Source organism: Phymastichus coffea, unplaced genomic scaffold, assembly GCF_024137745.1.
Source record: "Phymastichus coffea isolate CEN01 unplaced genomic scaffold, Cenicafe_Pcof_1.1 PCOF00196, whole genome shotgun sequence".
In the NCBI taxonomy this organism is placed as follows: domain Eukaryota; kingdom Metazoa; phylum Arthropoda; class Insecta; order Hymenoptera; family Eulophidae; genus Phymastichus; species Phymastichus coffea.
Genome location: NW_026707007.1, coordinates 173,231 through 188,811, shown reverse-complemented (window position 1 = coordinate 188,811; position 15,581 = coordinate 173,231). Strand labels below are relative to the sequence as shown.

Below are 15,581 nucleotides of genomic sequence, written 5' to 3'. Positions count from 1 at the left end.
GACTACAAAAGTAACCGAGCAATGGCGCTGGCGACGTGTTTCGAATAATATTTCAGCTATATTTTTTTGGAAATATTCCATGCCGGTATTCAGCAATCTTTCCGAAATATTTCTTAAAAAGATTGTAAACAAGCGAAATCTATCTCGAACTGAAACCTCTCAGAAACCTTTCTGAAAGATTGCAGAGAAATGTTTCACTCAATATTGCAGAAATATTTTAAAACACTTATTAAGCATGTTCCGAGTAATATTTCACCGAGTTTTTTTGGAAATATTGCATGCCAGTATCCAGCAATCTTTTCGAAATGTTTCTCGAAAGATTCTAAAAATATAAAATTCAATCTCGAACTGAAACCTCTCAGAAACCTTTCTGAAAGATTGCAGAGAAATGTTTCACTCAATATTGCAGAAATATTTTAAAACACTTATTAGGCATGTTCCGAGTAATATTTCACCGAGTTTTTTGGAAATATTCCATGCCAGTATCCAGCAATCTTTCCGAAATGTTTCTCGAAAGATTGCAAAAATGTAAAATTCAATCTCAAACTGAAACCTCTCAGAAACCTTTCTGAAAGATTGCAGAGAAATGTTACACTCAATATTGCAGAAATATTTTAAAACACTTATTAGGCATGTTCCGAGTAATATTTCAGCGAGTTTTTGGAAATATTCCACGCCAGTATCCAGCAAACTTTCCGAAATATTTCCTGAAATATTTCGTGAAAGCAAAATATTATATTCCATGGAAATATTTCAAAAATATTTTCGAAATCTTGCGGTGAAACACTTTTTAATAACTTTCAGTAACATTTCGGAAATTATTTCCTCCATATTTCAAGATATATTTCAGTGATATTATTAATAAATATTTCTTGAAATAATTGCTCAATCTTTCAGAAATATTTCATGAAATATTTCATGAGAGCTTCAGAAAAATATTTCATAATATATTTCAACGTTCTTGCTGAAACGTAATTTTGAAAGATTTCATAGAAATATTTCGAAATATTTTTACAATATTTAGGAAACGTTTTTTAAATATTTCTTTGAAATATTTCTTGAAAGATTCTTTTGAAATATTTCATGCTGTGTGGGAGGTTTAGTTCTCGAAATACGATGAATAGTAAAAATTTCTGTAGACCAATTAGGCGTATATCCTTTTTCAAAAACGTGTTTAGACTTGCTTACTCGCACGTTATCTCCTACCTGGAATTTTGGTTTTTTGAAAAGACGTTGATCGTAAGAGAATCGTGTCAAGACCTGCATTTCATTTTCTTTAGTCACGTCTTTAGACTTCATATTTATTGTACGATGTTTTTGATTATTATAAGATTCTATTAAACTGGGGAGAAAGTCAATCCACTTATAATTTCCTATTAAACTGAATTTTTTCCACATAATATTTTTTAGTGTTCGATTGAAACGGTCACAAATTGATGCTTTAAGATTGCTATAAGTAGAATAAAGGTTTATTTTATATTTTTTCATTAAACTTTGAAAATTTGTATTGTAGAACTCTTTGCTTCTATCCACTTGGAGATTTTTGGGAATGCGTCCCTTTTTTAATACAGACTCCATTGCGTTAGTGACATCTGTAGCAGTTTTCTGTTTTACTGGAACTCCCCAAGCATATTTAGAGAACGTATCTATAATAGTTAATAGATAGCGAAAACCTTTATTCTCTCTAGAATAGTTTTGCATCTCAACAAGATCAGCTTGCCACGTCTCATCTATTCCGCGTATATCGACTTTTCGACGAGGATAGTTTCGACGTGCTGGTTTGTGTAACTCATCCACCACTCTTTGATGTTTCATTTAAAATTTTTTTTTTTTAAATGTCAAACGGTCCAATAGTTTTTTCTTTCTCTTTATGATTACTAGTATTATCTTTTTCTAACTTAGTAATAATTACTTGATGCTTTACTAATTCTAATCTTATTGTATCCAATGATTTTGAGAGATCATTTATCATACTCGTAAGCGTAGTAACGTTAGCTACAATAGTTTTTTGCAACGTTCGTAAGTTTACAACATCGTTACTCTCCTGAGGATCGGCTATATAACAAATTCTTTTGTCATTCGCGTCGTATTGTCCGTCTTTAGTGATATTATACCCTATACCAGGAGGACCTTGATTACCCTCCTTTTTTTTCAATGTACGTCCAAACACATCAACACTCATTTTATTACTATATATATAGCCAGCTTCCCGTAATTCTTCAATGATTGAATGAATTTCATTAATATGACTAGGATTACCAGCGGTTTGTTCGGCGATAAGCAATCTCAATCGATCAACGAGCTCGTTTGGATCATCCCAATATACATAATCAAATAATGTTCCTTTTCTTGCTATTTTATAGTTAGGAAAAAGACCTCTTCCATCAATAGTCAATTTTCGCTTCTTAGCACTACCACTTAAAGATAAATTTGGACCAATATACTTTTTAAATTTATTTACACGCTTATTGCGATATTCTCCATTTGTTTCATATCTCTTACGATGAGCATTAGTGATTTCAAGAATTTTTATATAATTTTCAATATCTGATGAACTGATTAATTTAGAATTAGCTTCTTTACGAAAGAGAAGTTCCATTAATCCAGGCGTCTTGCTGAATGCTTTATCATTCACAGTCACATTATCGTTTTGGAAAGAAATTGGAGAATTGCCTATGACATATGTATTTTCATGCAAGCGAACGCCAAATGTCTTGTCTAAATTACTTTTCTGTTGCGGTTCATGCAATAGTCGAATATAGTTTCCTACAATCGAGTCATCCAATAGCTGTTTTTGTTGTTTTGAACTAACATTGTCTAAATTTATTGCAGTTCTATCAAGTGATGATTCACTAGTCTTACTAAATTCATCTTCATCACCATCATCAGTAATAGACATAGCGGATTCAAATGTAGAATCAAGCGGATGTAATGTTGAATTTAAGTCATTAACAGTACTATTGAAATATCAAGATTTATAGGGAGTGTCAGCGGTTGTTTTTGACTTGAAAACTTTATCGAACGTAATTTTCTTCTCCTTGTTCGTTTCCTGTTCAGTATTATCGTTAGTTTTATCAATAGCTACCTCCACAAGTTTCTTCAATGGATCAATCATAGGTTTGAAAGTTTCATTCAATGTATTTTCTAAATTAGCTTTGTCACGTTTTATTAGTTGATACTTACGTCTGATGGCATCACGAGCCTCAGATAATTGCTCGAGCATCTTCTTTCCTTTTTCAAAATTAGCCATGTTGACGCTTGCAATTTCTAAAGTTAAATAATCTTCATTCGTTCACTCCGTTATATTTATAACAAAAGAATCGAATCCTTTTCTATACCGTCCATGATTGATTGGTCTATCTCTATCAATAACTATAAATCCATGATTATCGTCTCTCCAATATTTTGAACAAATTGCTTTAAACTTCTCAAAAGTCATATCTGAGTTAACATGATCGTTATAAATATGTTTAATATTCACGTCATCTTGTCGAAACAAAACTAGTAAATTCACATTATCTCGAATGAGATGCTTCGGTATGCGAGCGTATGATTGACAGAGATAGAAACTATCTACTTTTTTATGTCTTCCCATACAGAAGAATGCTCTCACGTTGTCCTGCTTTTCAGTGGCTATATCGTCAAAAATCATGATGGAATTTGGATTAGCTTTATCCGGTGAAACAACTGCCTCATGCTCGCTGAATGCACAATACTGTATACCATCAATCGGTTCCAATAAATCTTTTAAAAACTTATACTTTGGTTGATTGAGGGACTTTGAATAAACATAAATGTTTTCAAATCTAAGTCCATTAGGATGTGTGATTAGTGTTAGCAAACAGTTAGTTTTCCCACAGTTACTAGGACCACAGAAAACTGCTCGTATACTGTCAGGCAGTAGTTCACCATGTCTTTTTTCTCGTTTTTCCATCTCAACACATTATCAAAATTTATGACTTGCAACTTAAGTGGTTGCTCTTTGAAGTCCATATTGTTTTCTAATCACCGATCGAAGGACGAATGAGACTACTAACTATAAAAAGACTGTTTATATATTTTTAGTTTCATTAAGACTTTGTCTTCTGATGAGGTATGATCATTTGTTACAAAAGAAAGACTGGTGGTGCTGGCTTAGTGAATAAGATCATTAATAACTTACCATTCGAAGCTCATTTGCCTGGTTATCAGTATTGCGGACCGGAAACTAAATTGAAAAAACGACTTGCTTGTGGTGATCCTGGAAAAAATCCGCTAGACGCTGCTTGTAAAGATCACGATATTGCTTATTCTCAAAATCGAGAGAACATTGAGGCGAGAAACGAAGCCGACAAAATTCTAGCTAAACAAGCCTGGGATAGAGTGCAAGCGAAAGATAGTAGTTTTGGTGAGAAAGTTGCTGCATTTGCTGTAGCCAACATAATGAAAGTTAAAAGTAAACTTGGTATGGGTGTTAAAATTTTAAAACGAGGAAAGAAACGAGGTAAGGGATTAAAAAATCGCCAATAACAACGACAGCGACGAAAGACACATGTAAAAAGTAAAAATCTATCAATTGCATTGAAAAAAATTATTAACGCTGCCTCGAGAATTGTTGTACCTAGTAATAAATCACTCTTTGTCATTCGTTCGGCTATAAAAGGCGCTAAAGAAGCTGTGAAGAAGGCTGGAGGAAGAAGAAAAATAAATATTCCTCGTATTCTACCAATTCCTAGTAAAGTGGGTGGAGCTCTTCCTTTTTTAATTCCATTATTTGCCGCTTTGAGCACCACTGGAGCTTTAGCTGGAGGAGCTGCTTCAATAGCAAAAGCCGTTAACAGTGCTAAGGCCGCTCAAAATGAATTGAAAGAAGCTCATAGACACAATAAAACTATGGAAGCTATTGCTATTGGTAAAGGACTTTATTTGAAACCACATCGTAAAGGTTATGGTCTTCATCTGAAACCATATTCAAGTGGAAAAGGTTTAAAAAAAAAAGCTCGAAATAACTTTACCTAATCGAGCACTGACAGATCATGATATAAGAAAATATGCTAAAATACTAAAAATTGCAAATTTTCGAGGTGTTTTTATGCGTGATGCTCTACCGACCGATGGACCTCGATATCAAGAGACAGCTATTGTAAATTTGGATAATAAACGGGGGCCAGGTACTCATTGGGTAGCATATAAAAAGAAAGGCGATGAGGTTATGTATTTTGATAGTTTTGGTAATCTACAGCCGCCTATAGATCTATTGCTTTATCTCAAAGTTAATAGAATCATGTATAATTATATTAGATATCAAGATTTTAATACATATATTTGCGGCCATCTTTGTCTCAAATTTCTATTAAACAAACTATAGAAAAGACGACTAGTATATAAAATACTCATTCAAAGAATGACTGTTATTTGATATGAATCTGTCATGGAGAATACACTAACATTGAGTCTCTCGGGAACATCATCCGTACTCGAATCATATCATTTTCCACCTATCGAATTGATAGCAAACAAAAAATACGTTCTTGGTCTAGTTGAGCTATTGACATTTAATTCAATACCAAACATTGACGTTGGTTGTAATAAATTTTACATTGAAGGTCAAGAAGCTATCACTTTATCGACTGGTAGCTACGAAATAGAAGATATTGAAAGCTTTCTCATAGACGAATTAGCACCTAAAGGTATATCGTTTAGCCTAAAACCAAATAATAATACTTTACGTAGTGTCATTCGGTGCAGTTAAAAAATACATTTTGAACCAGAAGATTCTATTGGATCAATTTTAGGCTTCACTAAACGCACGCTCGTTGAAAACGAAACACATAGTTCTGACTTACCCGTCACTATACTCAAAGTCAATGCTTTACCTGTAGAGTGTAATATTACTACAGGCTCTTACATAAACGATCGCAAAGTACATACTATACATGAATTTTTCCCAGCAGTCCCACCTGGATATAAGATTATAGAAGTTCCCTCTCACGTCATTTACCTTCCAGTCGCTGTGAGGAGCATTGATCATTTTCAAATTCGTATAGTTGATCAAGACGGAAACCTAGTTAACTTTCGAGGAGAAGTCATCACAGTGCGAGTGCATATAAAGACCATATCTTAGTAATGGGTATCATTTACAATATAAAGAGCGGCCGAGGCTATATTAAAAGACAAAAATGTCGAACAGCAACCAGTCAACAGCGAGCTATCAGACCGCTCACACCTCAGAACATTCAATTCCTGAAAAGCTTGAGACTAGAAGTCGTCGAAAATCGTGGAAGAAAATATTGTGCATATTAGTGTGTTGTATAAAACAACAACAACAATATGGAGGGAATTCTAGACATTCATTCAGCTGTCGCTTTCGATGAGTCTATAGCTCATTATGAAGTTCATGCTTATTCATTATCATATTTCAATAATAGCGATGAAATTCATATAGCAATTCAACATCAAGATTTATCTCTGCTTCCATCGCGCAGTATGATTCATATTTGTGGTAGGTTAACCAAGCCGGACGGTACTACGCCAGTGGAGAACACTTTATTAGTCAACAACTCCCTCTGTCATTTGTTCGAGGAAATACGATATGAAATAAATGCTATTGAAATTGATAAAGTGAAAAATGTAGGCTTAACAACTCTCATGAAAAATTGGCTTTCACTCAATCCATGTCAGAGCTCTATCGCTGAAAATGCCGGTTGGAATGGTGATAACAATGAAGTTTTAATATGTAATGCTCTAGGTTTTTTTGATGTTACTATACCTCTTAGTATGTTGATGGACTTTGCTGAAGATTATCGGAAAATTGTAGTCAATGACAAGCATGAACTTATTCTCACAAGATCAAGAGATGATTTGAATGCTATTTTGTGTGCTCCAATAGGCAATCCTGCTGCTTCAGAAAAAACAAAAATTACTTTAACTATGGTTGAATGGTTGATGCCATATGTGATGGTTGCAGACAAAGAAAAAATCAAATTACTCAATCAGATCGGACGAGATCGTGCAATTAAAATGAGTTATCGTACTTGGGAAATGTATGAGTATCCAAAATTACCACGTACATCAAAGCATGTTTGGAGTGTTAAGACTTCCAATCAATTGGAAAAGCCTCGCTTTGTTATTTTAGCTTTTCAAACTAAACGTAAAAGTTCGGCGAGTGTTAATTCTAGTAATTTTGATCATTTTAATATTAGTAATGTGAAGCTATTCCTCAATTCACAATGCTATCCGTATAGAAATCTCAATTTGAATATCAATCAAAATCAGTATGCTGTTCTCTACGATATGTATACTAATTTTCAAAACGCTTATTATGGTAAAGAAAACGAGCCGTAACTCAATAAAAAAGATTTCATTAATAAAGTGCCGCTAATAGTTATAGACTGCTCCAAACAAAATGAAACATTAAAAAGCGCGCCAGTCGATGTTCGGCTAGAATTTGAAACTCGGACTGATTTTCCTGAAGATACTGCAGCCTACTGCTTAATATTACACGATCGTATTGTACAATATAACCCGATTAGTGGTGATGTTAAAAAATTAGTTTGAAATTTACAAGACATTATGTCATCAATGTATACAATGCTTTTCAATAAAAAAGAAAATAAATTATATATATTGTTGGAATTTAATAAAAACTACCTATAACCATATTATATAGTGTCTATGACGCCCTATACTTTCGATTGGTGAGGTATGGTGACTATGGCGCCCTCTACTTTTGAATAGTGAGGTATAGGCTTTATATGGAACAAACACGTGCCCCTACTCTCATAACGGTTTTGGGAACTAGTAGAGTTCACATTAACTTCAGCATCTTTTCAAATGGATTTCGTAATAGATTTTCAAGGCTTTCAAAGTTTAAACGAGACTTTTGTTTGTAAAGAACTCGCATATCTACCATTAGATATAGATACTGTTCCAACTGTGTTTTTCTTCGAACCACCATATCATTGGTTTCAACTTCCTATCAAGTATCGAAAAGTGAATCATTTCTTAGAAACGTGTCATCATGGTTTATTATGGAGATCCGGTCTTATTCCATATAAAAATTTAGTACGTGTACTAAACAATCATTTAAATAATTCTAGAAATATTTATGTAAAAGGATTAACAAAGAAACAATGGTTACAAAAAATTTTACCTGAAAAGTAAGTATTTTTATTTATTTATTTTTTTGTTAGAAATTAAAATCATTATTAATTAAAAATTTTTTTCCTTTTTTAGAAAAATTTTAGAACTTGAAAGCGAGATGAGATGTCCGCCAATGAACGCATTACCTTACCCATTAGAAACAATATGTACATATCATTATAATAAACCAGCTAACTTTGTATGTGCCGTTACAAATGCACAAAGATTGTTTTCATGGATAAAAGCTAGACTGAAGCAATCTGAAATGGAAGATATTGATGAAGTGGACAATATTACATATAAAAATTCAACTCAATATTTCAATATAGCGATGTCAACTACTGAAAATAAAGATTATATACAGACTGTATTATATTCAATGTATAGTTGAATGAACAATAAATTAATAATTAAACGAAAATTCTATAAGTTTTATTAATTAATATTCGAATAAAATCAACTGTGAGGTTGAAAGGTTCCCGAAATCTAATGAAAATACTATAGCGCTTGCTTTGAGAAAGAGAGAGAGAAGCATATAGCTTACCAAGCTATATGCTACCCTCTCTCCAAGGGCCCAAATACCCTACTATTAAAGGAGAGCGAGAGAGAGAGAGAGAGAGAGAGAGAGAGAGCAGCATCTACACTATACAGCGTATGCGTCTAGCAAGTTAGAGACGCTATCCCCCTCTTCAAGGGCTATACGGAGCAAGCTCCTAGCAAGCAGCTAGAGACGCTACCCCCTCTCCAAGGGCTATATGGTATACGCTGCTAGCAAGCAGCTAGAGATGCTACCCCCCTCTCCTAGGACATGCATCTAGTCAGCATGTTTACTTTTGAAGGAGAGTGAGAGAGGAAGGGAGAGAGAGAGAGATATTTTTTTTTAAATTTAAATCAATTTATTTAATTTTATTACATTACATTAAATTTAATTAAATTACAAAAATTTTTTAATTATTTTTCCTACCACATGGTTTGGTAGGTCGTGTAGGTTTCCTGTTAAAACAAGAAAATACACTAGGGTCCTGGATTATTTTAATACAATTTACCTTAGGTACCACTTTCTGCTTGCTCGTGGTAGGTAAAATTATGCTGCTGCTGCTGCTGCTGCTGCTGCTGGTAGCGATGACTGCCGGTGGAAGAGCATTTTCGATGCTACTCATGGGGCATCTCGATGGTTCATTGCGATCCACAGCATCAGTAGCAACATTCATCTAAAAAAATAATATTCATTTAAAAAAAATTTAGTTATTAAATAAAAAATGTATTTAACTATAATAATAATAAATAATCTTACCTTAAAAATTTCTTCTTTGGTGGAAGAGATGTAAACGCTTCTAACGGAACAGCGTTTACACATCTTTTTTTGGCTGCTTTTACGGCTGTTGTTTCGCTCGCAGCCCTCGCAGCCTTTTCGGCTGCAGACTTTGCAGCCCTCGCCGTCTTCTCGGCCACAGCTTTAGCAGCCCTTTCAGCTGAATATTTTGCAGCCTTTGCTGTTCTTTCAGCCGCGGCCCTTTCGAGCTCAGCGGCCCTCTCGCTTGCGGCCCTTTCGAGCTCAGCGGTCCTCTCGCTTGCGGCCCTTTCAGTTGCAGCTTTTTCGGCTGCAGCTTTTTCGGCTGCAGCTCTTTCGGCTGCAGCTCTTTCGGCCGCAGCTCTTTCGACCGCAGCTCTTTCGGCCACAGCTCTCTCGACGGCAGCCCTTTCTATTCTTTCAACATCGCTCTGTAACTAAGAAAACAATATATATATATATATATACTTATTTAAAAATACTTATTTAAATATAATTATTTATATACATACCTTTATAACTTCTTCTAATATATGTTGAATATGTCGCTTATGCGACGGCTCCGTCACGATTATATTTAGCTGAAAAGAAAAAATAAAAAGATTAAAAATAAATATATTTGATATTATATAAAAAATACTTACCACTCTTAAAATGGCAATTATTAAACAATAAAATATGCTAGTTGGTAAACTAGCTAGCAGGATCGGAGGAGTCTGAAAAAAATAAAAAATTTATTATAAAAACTATCTTAAATAATTAATAGAATATATAGATAAAATACTTACGTTAACCATGAAAATAATCATGGCATTTATTGTACTTATTATTTGTACACTATCCATTTTAATTTTTTATAAAAAGCAAAGAATAGTTACTAAAAATATTAAATGCTTCGTCGATGTATACTTCTTGAGCACTACTGAACGATTGACTCCGGAAAAGATTTTCGGAAAAATCAGGATGATTCCTACTCTCCAAAAGAAACTCTAGTCAAATTAATAAAAATCTTTAAAGGAAGAAGAACATTGATTTCGCTTTAGACGCTTAGCATGTTGGAGGATGTTAACGCAACTAAACAAGGCTAACTTAAAAACCTTATCTCTAAGGCAAAATAAAAGCAATAAAATGACTAACAGACAATTCATCATTAAGATTACTCTATCTCCAATCACCTGCTGCGTACATACTTTCGAACGCATCTTCATTGAAAAAGGAACATCGAATGCGTTTTAACCCTCAGCATGAGGTAAAGCGTTATTGGAGAAAGTGCAAGCTGGTGTGGGTGGTCGAAAGTTTCCTAAATTATATGTGTGGCCCTGAAAAAGGATAGTGCACGCTGTTAGAACGCATCTTCATTTAAAAAAGGAACATCGGTTATGCTTTAGACTCTTAGCAACGACTTCTACAGCAACCTAAATTAACAACCTCTGTAGGTGGGTGGGAGAGTGGGTGAATGGGGGGGGCACTGTCGAGGGGCCCACTAGCTTCTGTCTCAGGACATACGCATATACCTTATGCATTGGCGGCGCATCTTCAATGCATAAGCTACATCGATTACCTTTTAGGTACTCAGCGGGAGGTGTCAAAGGTACATCAAATGCCTTTTAGACACTCACCATGGGGTCTGACCATAAATTAAAAGGTGTCACTACCTTCACACCTTCATCGGGCGGCTCCTTTGTGTCCCAGAACATACACGTATCCTTATACATTGGCGGCATCCTTTGTCGGCTCCTTTGTGTCCCAGAACATACATTGCTTATCTACTTACGTCTCTTAACAAATTAATTAACACAATCTTAATAGTGAAAATTCAATCATCACGAAATCTATAATGTTTATTATACCTTTATACGAAAAATATTAGTTGTCTTTGGACATTGTTATTTGTCAATATCAACATAGTTAGAAATATCACATTATACATTTGGTATTGAGATGAAAACACCTACTGACCCTAGAAATGGGTTAATTTGTTATAATGAATCCTTATCCTACTTTTATCATCATTCAATTTATCGCTTTCGTGTTTCAGACGTTTATCTATGTAGCTTTGGACTAGTAGATAAATTAATTGTTGCCTGTGATCATACAACGGTTCCTGTTCCAAATAATGTTTTTCATCATCAAAGATACGCGGAGGCAAGATTTTTAAGGTTTCAGTAACAATTCTGTAATTAACTGTCTTTGAGAACAATACATTTTTATTTTGTCTGATGACTCTCTCTGCAAAATGACATGTCAAATTAACATCATCTGATGCGAATATTAAGCCACCACGATCTTTCAAAATCGATAATTTCGATTTAGATAACGGGGCAATTTTCAACATTTTTTTACACCTTTCACAGTGTATTTTACTTTTTATAGTACGTACTACTGCTCCAGCAGTATGTTTCACGATGTCGTCCAGGTACTCTGATTGTACCCATGAATTCTTTTTAGAATAATCGTGTTCGGTCATGTTGTAATCACAGTGTAACAGTTTATTGATACCGAAAGACATTATCTTGCTTATTTGTTTTGGAGATATGCTTTTTCTTTTTGGTTGTACGTCTATGTTGTTGTTTGTAATTTTGTTTCTGTTTGAATTTTCAATTACATTTGGTTGATCGATTTCATTTCGTTTATCATCGATAATATCTTGAGCATCAAATATCATTAATGTGTTGTCTTGAGGTACACAATTGGCAGTCGCAGGAACCGTAACATTCATATTATTTAATAATAACTTCTTATATGCTGACTGAAACTGAATGACTGTTGGATTACTAGTGAAGCCGTTCATACGTCTTATAAGAGCGAAAAACATTTCCAGGTGATCTTGTGATAATTTATATGCTAAGACGTAAGAAACCACTTTTTTTTTAAATAAATCTACGCAAAGAGAATAAAAATTTTCTAGGGAAATTATAAAACCTAAAAAACCTGTTCGAGTAGTAGTACACTTCAAGACTGGAATTTTTTTAGAAAAAAATTTTTGCTCTGTATTTTCACCGGTTTTTGTTTCACTTTGCCCATTCGGACTTTTGTTTTCGTCGTTGACTTTATTTTTACCTTTATTTTTACCTTTAATTGGTACTTCAACGTTCACCTCCAGTTTTTCTATATACTGCTCAAAAGCGTCTATCTTCAATCGTAATTCTGGTAAATCTTTTTCTGTCATCGCATTTCAACCAGGAGTTTTACAAAATTTATTTTCGCTGTTAAGAATATCGAACATTTCGTCAAATATTTTACAGAATTTAGCCGTAGCGGCAGCGTCTTCAAATATTGGAACTTTCAATTCAGTCTTTAAATATGTTAAAGCTAAAGATGAACTTGCACTTAAAACCTGAGCAGCAAGAAAGACTTTCATCTTTTCATTATAAAAGTAAACATGGCGATTGCAAACTTTGCAGGCACAGTGTAATTCCTCGCTGTACTGTTTATTGTTCAAATTTATTATGTGTGTCCAACTGATAATGTCCTTATGATCGTATGTAAAGGGGCCTTTTTCGGCTAAATAATTTCTGATCAATTTTAACATATGGCATGCGTCAAGAAAACAGTAAACCGATTCGTTTGTCGCCGGATGTGTAAAGAATGGACTGAAAGTTTTTTTATTCGTAAAATCAAAATTTACTCCTAACAGCCTGCAACACCTAAGGTTCGATTCATCACCGTCGAAAGTTACGCTAACAACATTAATTCGATGCTCATGCAATTTAATTAATAAGTCTCGCAAAAGTATAGATTTTCCTTCGCCGGTAACCGAATTAGTTAAATAATAAGCCACGGGAGTTTTGAAACCGCCATTAATGTTAACTAGCATGTATACTAAAGCTTTCTTAGCTTTCTGTAGTTTTTCTTTGTTGTCCGTTTGCTCTAATTGACCCCCAAAATCTTCAAATCCCTTCCATTCTTTTGATTGTTGACAGTACTCCGCCCACTCTTTAATGTTTACTTCGTCGAAAGTCAAATTAAAAACCAATTGTTTTCCTTTTTTCGACTCATTTGCAACCATTTCTAATACGTGCTTTATTATTTCTTCGAATATTCCTAGCTTATAATTTTTCGAGTAACTCCACTTATTCAGCGTTTCAACGCAAGGTAAGCATTTCAAGAAACTTTTTCTTACCATCTCGTACGCAGCAGGAGAATGAAAATGTAAACTTCGAGCAAAAGTTTTGAGATGTGCAGGAAAAGGACTTGTAGATTTATTGTTTTTCATCCGCGAAATCAATTGCTTGACATGCTTAGGGAGTTCCTAGTGATAAGAAAAAAGACAATTGTTTAGAAAGTGGAAAAGTCAATAAGCTATAGCAAATAAGAGGATTAAAAAAGGATTTCATGCAACAATTTCTTCTCTCCATGACAAGTATTATTTGTAGTGGAATAGTCAGGTAATAATTATTTGTAAAAGTAAATATTATTGTAAAATGATACACATGTACATTCATTGAGTCTAACTAAAAGATTATATTTTAGTATGAATTATCAAATAACCTGTAGGTAGTCGACTGCAGCTGTAGCATTTTCTTCTTTTAATTTTGTAACGAGTTCTTTAATATTGCCAATTTTAATATTTTTCCCTGCGTCTCTCTTACGAAGTGTATCTTTCTGTCTTCTATTGGATAAATGATATTTCAAGAATAGTGTCCATCCCTCATCTGTTTTAAAATGTTCCCTCGATATATGAACAGGTTGTGGTCCATCGAAAAAACGAATTTTTGTTGTTGAAGAAATATGCGAAATATCTATAGGAGCAGCTTGGCGTCTGCAAAATCCATGTTCATGTATATAGAGCTGATATTTCTGCATACTATAAGTTGATAGAAATAGATGTATTGATTACCTTTTCGAATCTGTACAATTTTTTTCCGACTCGACGACGTTGACATTTTCAACCGAGCTTGATTCCAAATCATTATTAGAGCACAGGTTTTTGCTTGGTATCTCGTTTGAATTTTCAGTACCGCATAAACTCCTATAACATAAATTTACATGAATGAGAAAATTGAAACAATTAATTGTTGATTCTAGATTTTCTAACATTAACCTTTTCAAATTTACACGAATAGCACTTGGCTCAGAATCTCTGCATTTTTTACTTGGTGTCTCATTTAAATTATCAGTATACGGTAACCTCCTATAAAATAAATGCATGTGAAAGAGTAAAGTAAAATAATTGAATAATTGATTGTGTACAATTATAAATTTTCTAAAATTCACCTTTTCAAATTGACGAGAGTATCACTTGGTTCAGAATCTTGAAGTTGCTTTTTATCTTTAGAAATTGCATTTCTAGACACATTTTCAGCTTCACACAAAATTTTATTCTTGCTCAATAATCTAGAAGGAACTGCAGTTGGCAGTAAACGTCTCTTTTTGGTGTATTGATTATTTTCCACAAAAGCATCCTTGTCAAAATGATCACTGCACAGCTTTGTATATTGGGTTACAGATGATTTCATTCCAATTGCCTCCACCCATTTTTGTTGTAAAATCGTTTCACCTGGAAATCTGCAAGAAACAAAGGCAAGGCCACATTGTGATTTCAAACACTATAAAGAATCAATTTTTCTAAAATACTTCATTTTATCATTGATTACTGTAACGTTTGAATATATCTCGCGTTGTTAAAATACTAGTTCGGACTCTTTACATTAAATTCGCAATAACGTCTCCGAGAAAAGCAAGAAGTTGACACGCGCGCAATCTAAATAATCAAAAGAAAATCTTTCGAGTGGCAAACCACGAGGCTTGCCAACTCGATGAGCTGCTTCGAAGTGCAATTGATAGCACTCGCATCTATCGGGGAGAGGCCCGACAGCGCCGCGATTACTACTCAATTTGACTTTTTAACAATCGATATGTTTCAGGAGGAAAGATCTCTAAGGCTGCTTTTTTCTCACGAGAGAAATAGTCTCATGAGTTGAGCTCTTAGAGATCGTTAGGAAAGGAGTTCAACAGGCTAACCACTGAAAAGAAATTCGTCTCAGGAAATAGCTGAGGCTTTATTTCTACACAGTGCTCGTGCTGCTAAGCAAGGTAGGAAAGTGAGTCCTTTTGCCGCAGCGACGAGCGAATTTATACATGCGAAATGGGCTCCTTTCTACGCTTGGTAGCCCCTACATCGCTATTTTTGTCTTTGACGCAAATTTTGTACACGTTTTATCGCAAA

The 15,581-nt window shown here is 34.2% G+C and overlaps 1 protein-coding gene across 1 annotated transcript in view; it reads right to left on the bottom strand.

Annotated features, from left to right (window-relative positions):
• The window catches only part of LOC131673788 (uncharacterized), a 131,757-nt gene that overhangs the window by 65,189 nt on the left and 50,987 nt on the right, over positions 1 to 15,581 (bottom strand). Inside the window, exons 3-6 of the mRNA XM_058952065.1 lie at positions 14,630 to 14,920; positions 14,457 to 14,546; positions 14,253 to 14,384; positions 13,904 to 14,174 (exon numbers count right to left, since the gene is read on the bottom strand). Coding sequence (XP_058808048.1) covers positions 13,904 to 14,174; positions 14,253 to 14,384; positions 14,457 to 14,546; positions 14,630 to 14,920 — 784 coding nt within the window. The remainder of the gene's footprint in view (positions 1 to 13,903; positions 14,175 to 14,252; positions 14,385 to 14,456; positions 14,547 to 14,629; positions 14,921 to 15,581) is intronic.